Source organism: Heteronotia binoei, chromosome 3, assembly GCF_032191835.1.
Source record: "Heteronotia binoei isolate CCM8104 ecotype False Entrance Well chromosome 3, APGP_CSIRO_Hbin_v1, whole genome shotgun sequence".
Classification (NCBI taxonomy): Eukaryota; Metazoa; Chordata; class Lepidosauria; order Squamata; family Gekkonidae; genus Heteronotia; species Heteronotia binoei.
Window position 1 is genome coordinate 117,705,960 of NC_083225.1, and position 17,099 is coordinate 117,723,058.

Here is a 17,099-nt window from a genome sequence, read left to right on the forward strand (position 1 = left end):
GTGAGTTTGTATAATGAGCAGAGCAAGCTCTTGTGTAAAAATGGGAGCGGTGCTATAGCTCTGCTTCTACAGTCTTCTTGACTGCTCCTTCAATCACCAGCAGAAGCATGGGTGGGGGACAAAGAGTTGCTAAGAGAAGGCAAAAAAAATGTTTCATTTTGACTCCAGCCTCCACCAAGAAAGCTTTTCAAAAACTGTCAATATGGAAGGGGGGAAAAGATTTGCTTTCACCAAGTTACAAGTAGAAACAGGGCTGCCCCTAGACCTTCTGGCACCCTAGGCAAGGCACCCCCTGCCCCACATTGATAATGCCACTGAGTCACACGGGGGGACTCAATTCAGTGCCTCCAGAAGGCTGGCACCCTAGGCAATCACCTAGTTTGCCTACTGGCAGGGCTGGCCCTGGGTAGAAAAAACTATTTCATTATTTGTAGTAGTAACTATTTCTGACAATTTACCTGTCAGAGTCCATTATGGAATGTAGCCTGTGAGCAATGGTTAGTACTGTGCAGTTGCAGAATTCTTTCTGGATTGTGGACTGCACGAGATTATCTGTTTCCATATCAACAGAAGCTGTTGCTTCATCCAAGACCAAAACTTTTGTCTTCCGTAACAAAGCACGAGCAAGGCAAATAAGCTGTCTCTGTCCCACACTGTTAAAACAAAGTGCAGTTCTAGCAGTAGTTTTATGAATGCATATAAGTCTCAATGAAGCATTGGGTACTGATGGTTCCAACAAGTATGTAGAGGTACATATGTGACAAAGAAAGAATCAATGAGTCTTCAGCAGCCTGACTTGTGAGTGCAGTTCTAGTCCTAAAACACTCGCTCAATACCTGCTATGGAGATAGATTGAGATGGGTAGCCAAGTTTGTCTGTGGCAGTGGAAAAGAGTCCAATAGCACCATACAGGCGAACAAAATTTGTGGTAGGGTATGAGCTTTCATAAGTCACTGTATCTAAAGAAATGAGCAGTGACTCATGAAAGCTCATGTCCTCCTCTTCAATACCTATTGTTGAGCTCAGTGCACATCTGGAAGTTATGGAAGTCCACAAGATACAGGCAGTAATACAGCAGAAGACCACTCAGACCCCACCATTTTGAAATGGTAGCATGACTAAGACTGACTTCAACCTGAGACCTTAGCCAGATAGTACCAGAGTGCACTTCTATATACTTGGATCCTTTTCTTCCACCTACACATGTGTAACATTTCTCAACACATTTCCTGCCCTCTTCTTATACAGCAGTATAAGCTGAGTCATGCAGTCAAATTGTAAGCTAGGTACACACCTAGTCTGACCAGAGGACTAGATGCCCTTTTGGAGCATCGTAAACACACACGCTGCCCCTAGGCATGCTACCATGAAGGCTTACCATATCAACATGTGGGTAAACTAGAATGCCCCAAGCAATGAGCAATCAGAGGTCAGTCCCCATATCATACCTCAGATTTTCACCACCCTCTGAAATTTCATGCTGAAGTTTCTTTGGAAGCGACTGCACAAAATTCTTCAGGTCACACAATTTCAGTGCATTCCACAACTCAAGATCAGAATATTTTCCAAGTGGATCCAAGTTTGATTGAAGTGTCCCTGAAAATAAGACTGGGTCCTACAGAATACACACACTTAATCTTAGCCAAAAGGCTGAGAAGCGATGGTCCTACAGAATAACTAGACAATATCTCCACACACCAAAACAAGTTTTAACAGTGTTTGAGTTTGGGTTCTATGCTGCTTGATGAAGACCAAAATTCCCCAGAAAGGATAAAATGTTTAATAGAGACAGAAGCCACCTAAAGGGGGAAGGAAAGCCTGCTTTAGCACTTTGATAAACACAACTGGAACTGGTGTACTCAATGGATAATAAAAGGGAATCACCAGAAACAATGTAACTTTCACAAAACAGTGTACAAATATGTTTAGTGCAAAAGGAATTGAACAAAAAGAACAGAACACTGAGTATACAGTATGAATAATGTCCCCACAAAATCTTTCCACAGCCTGAAAGTCGGCTTCTAATAGACACAGGGGTGGGCAAAATCCTTGGAACTCAGCGTTCAACTCCAAATGGCATAGGGGAGGTAAGGAGGAACCGCTTATTACAGGACTCCTTGTGATTTCGACAGAATATACTTCATCAGCCTCCTTTTCTCGAAGTTATGCAGAGCTGTTAATAACACAACATAAATAAACAATTTGGGAAATAACAAAATGTACTGTCATGTACATTTACTGGACATAGCCCACTCAACCTTTCAAAATGCTACAGGAATACAAAGATATAAATACAGATACAAATAAAAAGATGTTTAGAAAAAGCTTCATTACAGTCATACCATAACATTAGACTTATCTATTTGCTGGCTGTCACTTATAGAAATGGTGAAAAGTCAATTGCTAAATTCATGCCCCTAGGTGCCATGGACTGCAACCTATATATCCACAGGATCTCTTGTTGCAATAATACCTTTTCAACTGGCTAGAGATTTGAGGTTTTTTGCTTTATTTAAATACCAGCCCAAACCCTTTGTTAAGGAGAAGGTATTATTGCAACAAGTGGGCTATGTCCAGTAAATGTACATGACAGTTTGTGAATGATACATACCATTGGTTTGAAAGAACTCAGAGATAACAGAGACATTTGTAAAACCAGTTTTATTTAGCATTCTTCATTGGAACTGGGCCCCTTTAAGCACACACGCCTCTTGGCAATTTAATGAGTGATTCAGAATGTGAACGGCGAGAGCCGGCAGCACCTGTAGAAGAGGATGTGTTAATCTATGTGTAAAGAACATTTAGTTAAGGGTGAGTTTGCATCATCAGCCCACTTGTAAGAAAGAATGGCTTTTTGTTATTTCCCAAATTGATTATTTATGTTGTGTTATTAACAGCTCTGCATAACGTCAAAAGAAGAAGGCTGATGAAGTATATTCTGTTGAAATCGTGAGGAGTCCTGCAATAAGCGGTTCCTCCTTACCTCCTCCGTGCCATTTAGAGTTGAACGCTGAGTTCAAACGATTTTGCCTACCCCTGTGTCTATTAGAAGAAGCCGACTTTCAGGCTATGGAAAGACTTTGTGGAGACATTGTTCATATTGTATACTTAGTGTTCTGTTCTTTTTGTTCAATTCAGTTTGCACTAAATATATTTGTACGCTGCTTTAGCACTTTAGCTTACAGGATCCTGAAAATGGAAAATTTGAAGGGTGAGGTAGAATTTCAAATAGTTGATGCCTCCTGCAATTCCAAATTGCGGGACAAAATTGCCAGGACTTGTCATCTACAGGCATAGAAGATACTAAAATACTAACCTGCAGAATAATGTTCAGATTGCCCTGTAAATTACATAGACCAATTCCTTCTAATCTTTCACTGTATCTAACAATAAAGTGGTATCTGATGATGGAACAAGCTAGATAGCAAGCACACTTAGAGGGACTCCTTTATTTGTAGAATGTGTACTGTTTTTGTTTTTAAAAAAACACCAAAAATGGGGACTTGAGACAGGAGGGAAAAGATCTTCAGTGCTCACAGAGAAAAAGATCTGGAGAACATACAAACTGGTTAAAACTATGGGCTTGACTTGGGTGAAGTTTAAAATACATTTAATTTAAATTTAAAATACATTTAGTTCCATTTGATGTCAGTAGCCATAAGCTTAAATATCTTTCATTGGACTTAATGTGTTCACCTGGATTGCACTTTACACTGTCTAGCAATCTCATTTCTTGACCAATTTATAATGTTCCCGACAGTTGCCCAGGCATTCACCACAATTACATTTTTAGTGTAGGAAAGAACACTTAAAATGTTAAGAATCATTACCAAATTGCCAGGACTTTGTCTTCTACAGTTCAATAAATATGATTAGTAAATATTAAAATACTAACCTGTGGAATAATGTTCAGATTGCCCCGTAAATCATGTAGACCAACAGATGATATGTCAATTCCATCTATGATTATTTTGCCTCCAGCTCTTTCTATTATTCTGAACAAACAATTGGTGAGAGTTGATTTGCCTGCACCTGTTCTTCCTATAATTCCAATCTGTAACAAGAACTTTTTTAAAAAATGTGCACAGTCTCTTTCACTGAAGCATATTCCAAAATCCAATACAATCTTGACAGATGACCGACCACATGCAAAGAAAGATTGAAAATAAGCTGACAGGCATTCAAAACCAAATGCCTAAGGAGATGTCTGCCAGCACAGCAAACAGCCAGTGATCAACAACAGCAGATGCCATCTATCAGTATAAATCTAGTGAATGATTCATCCTAATCAACTCATGGAATGGATCTCTTCTCACCTCTTTACCCTGCAGCTCAGACAGTGTCCAGTGGGGAGATCAGGAAAAACTGCAAACAGACACACTCATGAAGAAGTGTTTGTATTTAGAGATGGCCATTTCAAACGAAATATGATCACAACCTTCTTGTTGCACACTATAATGCTTCACCCACTTGAATATAAATTGTTCAGTTCAGTTTATTATAAATAGCCATTGTCTACAATTGTTTTTCTTCTTGCAGGACTTGACCAGATTTTCAGTCAATAATCGTCACCTCTTTTTATATAAACAGCCAGCAGATGGAGTTGCAATTTAAACCAGTCATTAGAAAATGCAATGAAACATCCCTTAGTATATTTAACTTATTTTCTCCATTGCATATCATGACAATCCAGCTTCCAATCCCATAGAAACATGAATTTCTGCTACACCAAAGCTCTACCTATGTACATTATAACAAGCATACAGGACTGCTAGATATGCAAACTGCTCTGTTTGCTTCAAATGGAGGAGACTAAATGTAATAATGCAACCTTTATGGGAGGGAAGCTTTATTCTCCTATCTGATGATGATGAACTATCTATGGCTGCTGTCCTATGTGGCTATTCAGGGCACTAAATATTTTTGAAATTATGTCCATAATACTCTGAAGATATTTCATAAGTGGTTACTGGCTGGTATCCTGAGATACACAAGTGGAAAGAGAAAAAGATGGCCCTGTTCCACTTGCACAAGAGCTTGCACAACACATATTGCTTTGTTCTTTATATTATAATGTTCAGAATTAATTGCACAAGACCATTTTCAAGTGAAAATACAAATGATGATAGAGTAAACTTGACAGTATAAGTGGCAACTCCATTTTCTTTCTTGGATTTCCAAGAGCTTTAGGTCAAATGGAAATACTGTGCTGGATCCAACCCATTGATTTTAAAAGGCAATCAGAGAATATAAATAATTTCATGCATTTTACCTTTTCTTCTCTGCTAGTTTGGAAAGATATGTCCTGCAGAGCAAAACCTAGATCTGCTCTGTACCGAACTTTGTAATTGACAAACTGTATTACTCCTTCATTAGGCCAACCTGCTGGTGGGCGAATGGATAATATCCAGGGTGCCTGAAATGAATAAATGGTATAGTACATTCAGAATTTTAAATTCCTACCAAATATGTGAATATTTGCATTTGATATAGTCTGAAAAGACTACAATTTAAATATTATGATAGGTGGTTAGACATATGTTACTAAAGAGACATTAATTTCTCCATGGCATATCTGTCACAATAGTTATTAGTATGATTACCAACCTTATTTATTTATTTATTTATTTTATGATTTATATCCCGTCCTTCCCAACGAGTGGCTCAGGGCGGCTTACAACATAGAATCTAACATAAATAGGGTTTAAACATTTAAACCGTTAAAATAGTTAAAGCATTTAAAGCATTTAAAACATTAAAGACAGCAGAAGTCTAGTAAAACCTCACTTAGTTTCTTGTGCCAGTTAGTCATAGGCCAGCCGGAAGAGGGTTGTCTTACAGGCCCTGCAGAACTGAGCAAGGTCCCGCAGGGCCCTCACCTCTTCCGGCAGCTGGTTCCACCAGGAAGGGGCCATAACAGAAAAGGCCCGGTCCCTGGTAGATTTCAAACGGGCTTCTTTTGGCCCGGGGATAACCAGGAGGTTTTGAGTTCCCGATCTCAGTACTCTCTGGGGAACATGTGGGGAGAGACGGTCCTTCAGGTAGGCAGGTCCTAGGCCATAACCTTCTTAATCCGTGCTTTGAATAATGTGAAAAGTACTACATAAAAATACTAACAGTAGTTATAAACTACTAAGATCACCAAGCTAAGCAGTTTCAGCACAACAGCTATACATATTACACAGAGAAGTACCTTGCCTAATGGCATATGTCTAGTACAGTACATTGTGGTATGAGAAGCAGGAAAAAAACCTCTGAAAACAGCATCCAGGGAAATGATATAAAGGAGTCCTGAAAACACAGCAGTTTGGATTAATATTACAGTTACAAGTTAACAATGGGATGAATCCAAAGTTTGTTTTCTGCCAATGGGGGGAAGGAGAGTTTATTTCACCAATTTCCTCCTCTTATAGCAAATGCTCTCCATTGCTCAAATGTTTTTCCTGAGTAGCAGCATCTCAGGGAACTCAGAGAACTGTACTATGAGGCAAAGAATGCAAGAAAGTTCTCGCAGGTGGACAGCAGCTGAATGTAACATTTAGATTAAAAAAATAAAATTCACATAAAGACTGTGACCAAGGGAAAACTCAGGGCCATTCATACAGTGCTTATTACAGTAGTTTCCCCCTTGATTGTAATGGAAAGTGAAAAAAACCCAGCATTCTAGCCACTGAATTCATTCACTTTTTAAAATAGCCCACAGACAATTCTCCAAAAATATGCTTACCTCTTTGTCTGTATTTGCATATTCACAAACCCGTTCAATTGAGATTGCATTGGTTTCCATCTCACATGCTTTACGGACCCAAAAATTCAAACTTTGAGTTATCTGAAATAAATGTATACTTACTTATAGAACAGGTTGACAGGGATTGACTTTATTAAATAAATAGATTCCGTAAATTAGGGTTTGTAGAATCTTTCGGGCTCAAGTGCCATGTTCTACTGGAGAAAGTTTTTCTTCCAGACGTTTCGTTCTCGGCTGCGGAGAACATCCTCAGTGGCGTTGCAACCGGAGCAGGCGCTCTGACCTTCTTGGCTGCTGTGCATTGAGGAATGCTGTGCATCCCTTCCATCTCAATGCACAACAGCCAAGAAGGTCAGAGCGCCTGCTCCGGTTGCAACGCCACTGAGGATGTTCTCCGCAGCCGAGAACGAAACGTCTGGAAGAAAAACTTTCTCCAGTAGAACACGGCACTTGAGCCCGAAAGATTCTACAAACCCTAATGATGTTACCAGCCGTGAAAACCTGAAATCTTAGATTCCATAAAGTCGCTGTGTAAAGACAGAGGGCGCTTGGATTTTCTATACAGCCCAGTTTGACCAATATACACAACTACAGAGCTCAGAGGTTTGACCAATATACACAACTACAGTTTACAACTGATCTTTGCCCTTAATACGTGACAAATAGATGTTCATGAGGAGAAAACTTTTTAAGAGAGATAAAAAACTTCATCTGCCAGTCATGAAGATATGAATGGCACAAGATTAGGATATGTAATCCTGTTTAGACATGCTACATAACAAAATCACTTACATTGAGTGCATAGGATATTGATAATCCCACTGTGGCAGAATCCACCTTGCCGCTGGCAAACACTGCAAACAATGCAGCGAAGAAAGCCATCAAGTTGCCCAGAAATTCAAGTCGGACAGCCAGCCATCTGTTGTAAAAATTTCACAATGGGAGAAATCAAACAATTCAAATTTATGCTTGTTATATAATTAATAAATGTATTTCCAGAATTCTCATTAAGTAACATTTTACATTTCATGGAGAATACATAATACTTCCTATGCTGGTCCCAAGTTCTTACCAATTCTGAAAAAGCATGCTTTTAATGGTTGGACTGAGTGCTATAGCACCACTTTGATAGATAAGGTATAAAATGGAAGGTTTGTTTCACTTACCATGAATCTCCCTTCTCAAGAGGAGAGAGAAAGGAATAGGGTGGGGCAGTGTGAACCTATGAGAAGTAGCTTCTCCCTGGAGGCAGGCAGAGTCACTAACAATTTGGATCCCTTAGGGGAGGAGCCAGGCCCCTAGCCAATGGTGGGGTGAAGAGGGCAGCACCTCAGTGCATATCATTTATGGGCACATCAGTTACAGCCAGTTTTCCTTAAGCTGTGCCGCACCACCATGCTGGCCTGAAGCCATTCTCTAACCCTCCTTCCTTCCACCTACCCCTTGCCCCAGCAGTAGGAAGAGTCAGAGAGGGATGAGCAGAAGAAGGGTTAGTGCAGTGGTGCGGCTTAAGCTCTCCCTCCCCTCCACCTGCGTCAGAGGATCTTGCTACTAACATCATCATGTGACCCATGACACCTGACACCAGGGGCCAAGGTAACATGATGCGTCACATGATGCTAGAAACCCCGGCATAGTGGAAGGAAGGGTTTTATCCACATCATGCCAGCCCAAAGCCAGCCAGGGTAAGTAACTACTACTCCTCTCTTCCCCCCACTCCATCTCCTTCCCCTGCTCCATTAATTTAAATTTAATTTAAATTAAAATATAATTGAATTAGTGCCCCCCCCCCCGAAAGAATTCCTGGCCTCCAAGGAGCTTTGCTCCCCAGCTCCCAGGCTGGAACTGAAGTAGTCCATCTCTTATGTGTGAGAATCACAACAGAACAAAATGGGGGGGGGGGGACCCAACACCAGCCACCAAACGAAAGGAATGTAACAGAGAGTTGGTAGAAACAACAAATGGTAAAAAATTCAACAGAAGACCTACAGGAGCACCACCAAAAAATTCATGCCCTGAGACCCAAGCAGCATTCCTTAACCAGGCCACAGGCCATTCTGGAAGAACCAACTCTACCCCTAGATGGGAAGAGTCTGCCCCACCCTAGGACCAGCAGGCATGGAATCTTGCCCATGGAATCATGTCCTGACAGGAGACTAGCATTCCCAGAAGTTTCACCAGAAGCATGATTTCTGAATGGGACTGCTAGATAATGTCCTGCATCAGAAAAAGGATCTTTTCCTCTTCTTTCTTGGGACTGGAAGACTTGATCCTGAAGGGAATCTATGATGACCCCCATGTGAAACACTCACTGGGTAGGGAGCAGACAGCTCTTCTCCCTGTTGGTAACAAAGCTGTGATCTTGTAGGCAAGAGAGAGTCATTTCCACATCTGTCACTCCCTATTGGAAGGAGGAAGACTTGATAAGGATGTTGCCTAGCTATGGAAACACACAAATGCCCTGGGTGCTGAAAAAAGCTATAATTGTGACCAGCACCTAAGTGAGCACTCTTGGGGCAGTCCTGAGTCCAAAAGGAAAGGCCTGTAACTGGAAGTGCCTCCCACAGTAGGTGATGTGGAGAAACCTCTGGTGAGATTCCCAAATCAGTATATGGAAACAAGCCTCTGACAGATCTGTTGATGCCAGAAAATCCTTATTTTGGATCGAGTAAATTATGGATTTGAGAGTTTCTATCCAGAACTTTTTTTCTTGATCTGGTGATTTAGTCATTTAAGATCCAGAATGGCCCTTATGTCCCTATTCTTTTGATTGAGTAGACCCTGATGACTTTTGGTTCTCTGGACTGGCTCTATTGCTCCGACATCCAACAGATGTTGGATAGCTTGAAGAAAGAGAAGATGTTTCTCTGGGCATCAGTTAGTTGATACCTGGATGAATCTCTTGTGAGGAAAGGCTTGCAGTTCCAGAGTATAGCCGTGTGTGACTGTGTCCAGTATTCACCAGTTGCTGATTCATGACTTCCAATGAACTGCAAAAAACTGAAGATGACCTCCAATTTTTGGTGGAACTGGCCATCTGTTACAGTTATCTGGAGGAGCTCTTCTTTGCTCCTTGGGCTCTCTGGTTGTTAAGTCTGGGAAAGGAGGAACTGGGAGACCCAGAAGACTTGGGCTGCCAGCATTCTTTGGGGGATTTAGAAGGAAAAAAAACAATGTTTCTCTTGTGATCACAAAAGGAACAGAAGTGCTTCTTAGGTTTACCTTCCTTCTTACACATTGGTAAGGCCTTTTTATCTTTATCTTCAATCACATACCTATCCATGCCACCCCAAACAGCATGACATCCTAGCCACTCAAACTTGGGAGGTAGGGCCAACTTCCCAGTTCCATAGCCAGGTGACGTGCCTAGCTGTGACATTGGAAGCCATAGCTCTAGCTAAAGCTGGATTGCATCCAGGGACGCATCTACGAGAAGGCTGCAGCTAGAGTGCTCTTCTTTAGCTCATCCTTCAGTTTTTTGGGAATGCCACTGCCCACCACTGAAAGATCTGAGGCCCAGGAAAAGAGGGGAAATAGAGTGCCCTAGAAAAGAGGGAGCTCCCTGTGGAGGTCCTCAGAGCAGCTAAAGAGGCCTTAAAGTTCTTGTGCAAAGGTTGATCTATCTTCCTATCACATGGATCCCTAGGGAGACCATCCAACTCTGCTGGGAAGACTGAGTTAGAACACAGGCTGGCAACTGGAGCATCCACTGCAAGAGTTTAAAGCAATCTGCAGCCTCATGTACCAATGAATAGAAGGAAGAGATGATCAGGTGATTGGTTTTGGTTCTCACAGGAGTTTTCCATTTGGATTTGACCCCCTTGTAAAAGATCAACAGAAATGGAATTCTAAGACAGGGAGAGCTCCCTTGGGGAAAGCCCTGGCTCAGCCAGATCTAGATGGTTTCTTTTCTTCTCTCTCTCTCTCTCTTTCATCTCTAGGATGCAGAGAACCTGGGGAAGAGTTCCTGTGGAGAGAGACAAGTCTGTATGATGATTACTAAGGACTCTGCCTCATCAGATAGTTCTACCTCTTCCCTTTGGGAAGAAGAGTCCAAGGAATGAGAATCATCAGACTCCTGGCCCATAAGGGGCTTAGATCTCCAGAGGAATACTTGGCAGATGGAACCACCTAACACTTCTTAGGGCAATGGGGGGGGGGGAAATAAGGGGTCCTACTCCCTTCCCTCTTCCCAGAACCAGAACTGGAGGGTGAGCAACACCTAACATAGGACCTAGTAGAAAAACAAAGGCTTTAATCTCCCTTTCCATCTCCCCCTTGATGAGTAGGGCTTCTAGTGTCTTGGCCCCACTGATGGAACTCCTGATGGCACCTGCTTTTTTTGGTCACTGTGTGATACAGAGTGTTGGACTGGATGGGTCACTGGCCTGATCCAACATGGCTTCTTTTATGTTCTTATGATCCAAGCCAGCAAGTTAGAATGAGCACTATCTTCCCAAAGATCCAGGGCAGAGGCTTCTGCCATCTCCAACCCATTGGATGAGGCATGGACTGAGGCAGGAGAGGGGAAGGAAGGTCTAGGCAGAGGGCCAACCCTCCCTGTGGTGCATGGTCCACCCACGCTGCCATTATGGGACAATTTTCAGTTTTTTTAACTATAGAAAAACTATGAAGGAACCCAGGGGAGAGTTCAGAACATCACCAGCTTGCTCACCCCACAAGCCGGTTCACCTGCCTTACTTTGGAGCCATTTGGATGTCCATGCAGTGAGATGGCCCATTGCCATGCCAAGAATTGAGGGGCTCAGGAGCAGGAAGATGGAGCTCCCACTGTGACAGCCACTAATGCTGCACAGGCCTCTGGAGCAACTGGGGATGCTCCTGGCCTGATGGCTGGAGTCACCATGGCTGTCCTTTGCTCCTTTGGGGAAGGAAAGGGGGAGTTCCTGCCTGGGTGATGTCCCTCACTGGCAGCTCTGAAGGTTGCTGTCTTCCTTAGAGCTGGCCTTCTCTACTCATGAGTAGGAGTCTCTACAGCTGTATCCTGCTCTTCTTCCCCATCAAAGGGGGGGAACTATTATTATTATTATTACTATTATTATTAGTTTATTTCTATTCCACCCCTTCCCCCTTTTGGGGGGCTTAGAGCGGAGTACAACAATTTAAATTAAGATCACAATAAAATCATAATAAAATCAACTTCAATCAGTAAAGTGCAATAGGTTAATTCAGCATGATGATATGAAGCAAGATAGTATAGCATTACAATACAGTAATGCAGCGGGCCATAAGGGCATAGGGGAAGGCCAACCGAACTAATAGGTGGATAGATGCCTGCTGCCTCATTCAAAGACCTGGTGGAACAGCTCCATTTTACAAGCCCTACAAAAGGCCAACAAGCCAGGTAGGGCCTGGATCTCCTTAGGGAGCTGATTCCACCAGGTCGGGGCCAGCACCGAAAAAGCCCTGGCCCTGGTAGAGGCAAGACAAGCATCCCTTGGGCCGGAAACTTTCAGAAGATTTTGGGAGACCAAATGAAGCAACCTCGGGGGCGTATATGGAAGGAGATGGTCCCATAGGTATGTTGGTCCCAGGCCGCATAAGGCTTTGAAAGTCAAAACTAACACCTTGAAACAGATCCGGTACTCTATAGGCAGCCAGTGCAGGTTGCGGAGCGCTGGCCATATGCTCACCCGTATAGGTGATGCAGTCAGCAGGCGAACTGCTGCATTCTGCACCCGCTGCAGTTTCTGGATAAGTTTCAGGGGCAAGTCAGCGTAGAGCGAGTTACAGTAGTCCAGCCTGGAAGTGACCATTGCATGAACTAGCAGAGGTAAAAGGCCCTGCTCAACTGGTCATGGGACAGTTCTCACCCTCTGACCAGTCCTATTGCTCCAGAGAAAAGGAAGGGGGAAGAGTGAGGAGAAAGAGAGAGAATACCAAGGAAAAGAAAAGAAAGGGGGGGGGGGATGGCTGTTGGTTTGTGGGATTGCCAAGCTCTAAATGGAGCTCAGTCAGCAACTCATCAGGGTCAAGACTGGGAGCTGGGGAGTAAAGCTCCTCCCCTAGGGAATAAAAATTGTCAGGGATCTGGGGTTTCTAGATGGGTTGAATATGTCTGGAAGAAAAAGACCTCAGTGTCTCTTTTTCTAGAAAAGCAACAGGAAATAAAATATATTGATATCTCAGTCATATTTATTGATAAATTTACTCAAAAAACAACAATTAAGACTATATTGTCATACTTTCCTAGAAGTTAGATTACATTCCATCATATTGTTCAAACTAATTCAGTTTAATAAACACAGCACAGAATGTCAGATAGGTTATGAAGCCTACCTTTTAAAAAGCTTTCTATTGATTATAATAGGAATTTGGTCTGTAACATAATACAAATGCCTTTCTATAATATTGTTAGAACCATACCTGTTGGAGATTACATTGTTGTAGAAGCAAACGATGTTGTCATTGATCACATCTTTGTTTCGATTCATAAATCTTTCCTGATGTCCAAATGCTCTGACTGTAGAGACGCCCAAAAGTGTTTCACTGAAGTGTGAAATTACAGGTGTATGTGAAGCACCAGCCAGTCGTCTAATCTGTCGGGAGCTAGCTATATAGTATCGCTAATACAGCAAAGAACAGGAAATATTAGTTTAAAAGTCCGGAAAACCTGATGCAAAATTCTGCACAAAGAGCTTTTACAAAGAGGCTACATATATACATACGATACCACTTTATACTGAATCAGAACATTGGTCCATCAAGGTCAGTATTGTCTACTCAAACTGGCAACAGTTTTCTGTGGACTCAGAGGTCTTTCACATTACTGAAGATACCAGGTATTGAACCTGGAACCTTCTGCATATCGAAAAGATACTCTAACACTGAGCCACACTCCCGCCCATACTGAAATAAATGGTATCCATTTTACTTGGGTTACATAATCATCTTGGCTGTAGATAACAAAATGTCAACTGACACCACTTCTGCATGTATGGGTAGTCCTTCAATGCTTTTTTGAATTTCAAAGGAACTATGTTTATGAACAACTGGTGTTCTGGTCATGAGCACACAGAAGTACATGGCATGCTAGTAGTCAAGTAACTTTAAATAGTTGTATAACATGTGCCTAGTTATGATCCATGCTTCCAGAAAGTGATCCTGTCAACCAATTCACCACAAGAGCAGTTGGCCGATAACACACAATCATGTTGACTTTCAGAGCATATATTGTAGTGGCTTCATCACAGGTGAAGTGGCTAGATATATGGAGAATTTCTGTACAATGGACAGGCTTCACACTACCGTGTAAGAGATTTGAGTGATGAGCTGTACCACCTATTACAGCATAATATGAAAAAAATTGCCTTGTGAAAGCTGTTTCAAACTATCTCTACTTGGATGGCCCAAAGAAAGCTTGCTTTGCACTAGATTATCTTCCCTTCCAATAACAGAGTTTTTAAAAGTCCTTCAGTACTCCAATTAAATCGCTCAGGCAGCTAGTTTACTCCAACAGCATGTTTTTCTACATCAAGAAAGCTAGTAAGACACACCAAATATCAACATAGGACAACTGCCCAATTCCCCTTCTCTGCTTTTTTAAATTCAGTAGTTTATGAAAAACAAAAAGATACATATTTCTTGCTGAACTTGAGTTGACTTACTTGGATAGTGAAATACAGGTATCCAAGTGGAACAATCACCAGTATGCAAAGGGGTGATGCATGCACAATTACAAGGATTGTTCCAACAACATCCAGCGTACAATTCAGCCAGGTTCGTAGATAGTAATGAAAACGTACATCAACTATAAACATGTCCTAAGATAATGTAAAAAAAAAATAACACATCATTTTGAAAGTTTCCCCATCACAGATTTAACAAGAAAATGTACAATCTTCAAATTTATTACCACTATTCACATGTGGGCTAGATACTTCTAAGGGTCAGAATAAATACTAAATATTCATATTAAAATGAATATTAGAGAGCACTGAGGACAGCAGGGAAGAACCTGCTGACTATCCCCGGGCCAAAAGAGGTAAAACTTCAAAGTACCCGTAACCGGGCTTTTTCTGTTATGGCCCCACAGTTATGGAACCAACTTCCAGAAGAAATGCGGGCCCTGTGGGACTTGGAGCAATTCCGCAGGGCCTGCAAGACCATTCTGTTTCGAATGGCCTTCACAGACTCGACCTGCTAAGTAAGTTCGCCGTCTAGGTAATAGCACAAAATAATTTTACTGTTTTAGAATTTTAATAGTTTTAATTAATTGTGATTTAAAATGTTCTTTTGTATTATGTATACTGAACTCTGTTGTTAGCCGCCCTGAGCCTGCTTCGGCGGGGAGGGCGGGATATAAATAAAAGGTATTATTATTAAAATAAATACTAAAGATTAATTCAATTCAATGAAAGGCCCCTAAACAAGAAAGTGATATGCATATGGGAACATAGTGTGGGACGTTAAGATTCCCTTCTGCTAGGAGAGCAATCTTCTGTTCAGGGGAAACTCTTTCCATATGAAAAAAGAACCTTATGAGTCATTCCATAGTTTCCAAGCATGGGTCACTGTCAAGAGAGAAGCTATCTGTAAGATTCCTGTTGTTTGTGAACTTCTAAAGGCACTCCAATTTTCTCTGCCTGGCTAGCACAGGCATGTAAGCTGTTCTTGCCTTCTCTATATCAGTAAAGAGCCTTGACCTGATTTATGAGAGTGAAGTGTGCACCTTTGAACCAAGCTACAAGCAAGTGACCTACAGTCGGGAACCTTCCAGGGCCTAAGTTTGATTATGTTAACATCCTAAGGCACTGGGGACACATACCCTTTCCTAGAGTTCCAGGAATATATACAGCAGGGCTTTTTCAAAGCTTTTTCATGTGTTTGTCTTGTTGTATATCATCCAGAGCCCTGTAATAGCAGGGATTGGGCAATTCATAAGTTTAATATCTCTCTCTCTCTCTCGGCTTGGCTTCGCGAACGAAGATTTAAGAAGGGTGCAATAGTCCACGTTTGCTGCAGGCTCGCTGGTGGCTGACAAGACCAATGTGGGACAGGCAGGTCCGGCCACAGCGGCTGCAGGGAAAAGTCTGATTTAGGGTTGGTCCTGTAGCAGTGCGATTCTTTCTCAATCTCCTTTTGTCCTCAAGGCCAGCTATGCGTGCGTTCTCAAGGGAAGAGACAGCCTGGTGGATGGTGTGCCTCCATGCTTTGCGATCTGAGGCTAGGTCAGACCACTGGTGATGGTTGATGTGACAGGTGCTAAGGGATTTCTTCAAGGAGTCCTTGTACCTCTTCTTCGGTGCCCCTCTATTTCGATGACCGGTGGAGAGTTCGCCATACAGGGCAATCTTGGGAAGGCGGTGGTTTTCCATCCTAGAAATATGCCCTGCCCAGCGCAGCTGCGTCTTCAGCAGCAGTGCCTCAATGCTGGTAACCTCCGCCCGCTTGAGGACTTCAGTGTTGGTCACAAAGTCACTCCAGTGGATGTTGAGGATGGTGCGATTTAATATAAGTTTAATATAATAAATAAATAAATAAATTCTAAATCTGTAAGTGAAGTGATCCAAATGTATTCAAAGCTTTGTCTCATTACTCCTTCAAAATGTGGCAGCACAATGATAAAACTTTCTGAAGCCCTGACTCATGGGAATTCTATAAAATGGAAATCGGAAGAGTTGTATGACCACCCCTCTCACTCAGAAAGAAGGATTTTGGAATGCCCTCCTTCACTAAGCGGAACCTGGCATCTGAAAAGGCATTTCTAATATAGAAAACAAAGTGGAAATTAGGAGGAAATACAGTCCTGTTGGCATATTCTTCCTTGAAGTAGGAGGAAAACAGGATAGGGACTTTTGCAGTAACTTGTCTTCCCTTAGAAGTTAGTTCTCAGTAAAGGGTGAAGAACTCTCTCATGATTCAACAAAGTGAGAAGCAGCAGAATTTAGAACTGTATTCTGAGTTGATTTCTACTTTACCTTGGTGAACCTGTTGATGATATGACCTATAGGATTAGTTTCAAAATACTGAAGTGGAAGGTGTAGTACACTGTCTAGCATCTGGTGATGCAACACCCGGGAGGCACGCAGAGATCCTCTAGTAAGCACATATGCACCAAAACAAACTAAGAGACCTGGGGAGAAGAAAGAACTATCCTGAAGGTAACATCAAGGCTTTCCAAAGGGTTTACTTTTCAATCTAATCAATGTCAAAATTAAGTTTCTTCATTTAAAATGTCTTGCCATTAGTCAACTCTCCAGGCACTGTTAAAGTTCAGTGGTCTACTCTGATTGGTCCATGAGTGAATTATGAAAGCTGCAAAACCAGGCTGCTCACAAACAAGATGGAGAAAATGCAGAAAAACATTAATTTGTAAATTAATGGAAAGA

General features: G+C 42.0%; 1 protein-coding gene across 1 annotated transcript in view; it reads right to left on the reverse strand.

The window, feature by feature from the left end:
- The window catches only part of LOC132569093 (multidrug resistance-associated protein 1-like), a 56,088-nt gene that overhangs the window by 2,765 nt on the left and 36,224 nt on the right, over positions 1–17,099 (reverse strand). The window contains exons 19-27 of the mRNA XM_060235274.1: positions 16,689–16,843; positions 14,376–14,531; positions 13,135–13,334; positions 7,541–7,667; positions 6,728–6,829; positions 5,273–5,416; positions 3,896–4,054; positions 1,449–1,615; positions 459–653 (exon numbers count right to left, since the gene is read on the reverse strand). Of these exons, the coding sequence (XP_060091257.1) occupies positions 459–653; positions 1,449–1,615; positions 3,896–4,054; positions 5,273–5,416; positions 6,728–6,829; positions 7,541–7,667; positions 13,135–13,334; positions 14,376–14,531; positions 16,689–16,843 (1,405 nt within the window). The remainder of the gene's footprint in view (positions 1–458; positions 654–1,448; positions 1,616–3,895; positions 4,055–5,272; positions 5,417–6,727; positions 6,830–7,540; positions 7,668–13,134; positions 13,335–14,375; positions 14,532–16,688; positions 16,844–17,099) is intronic.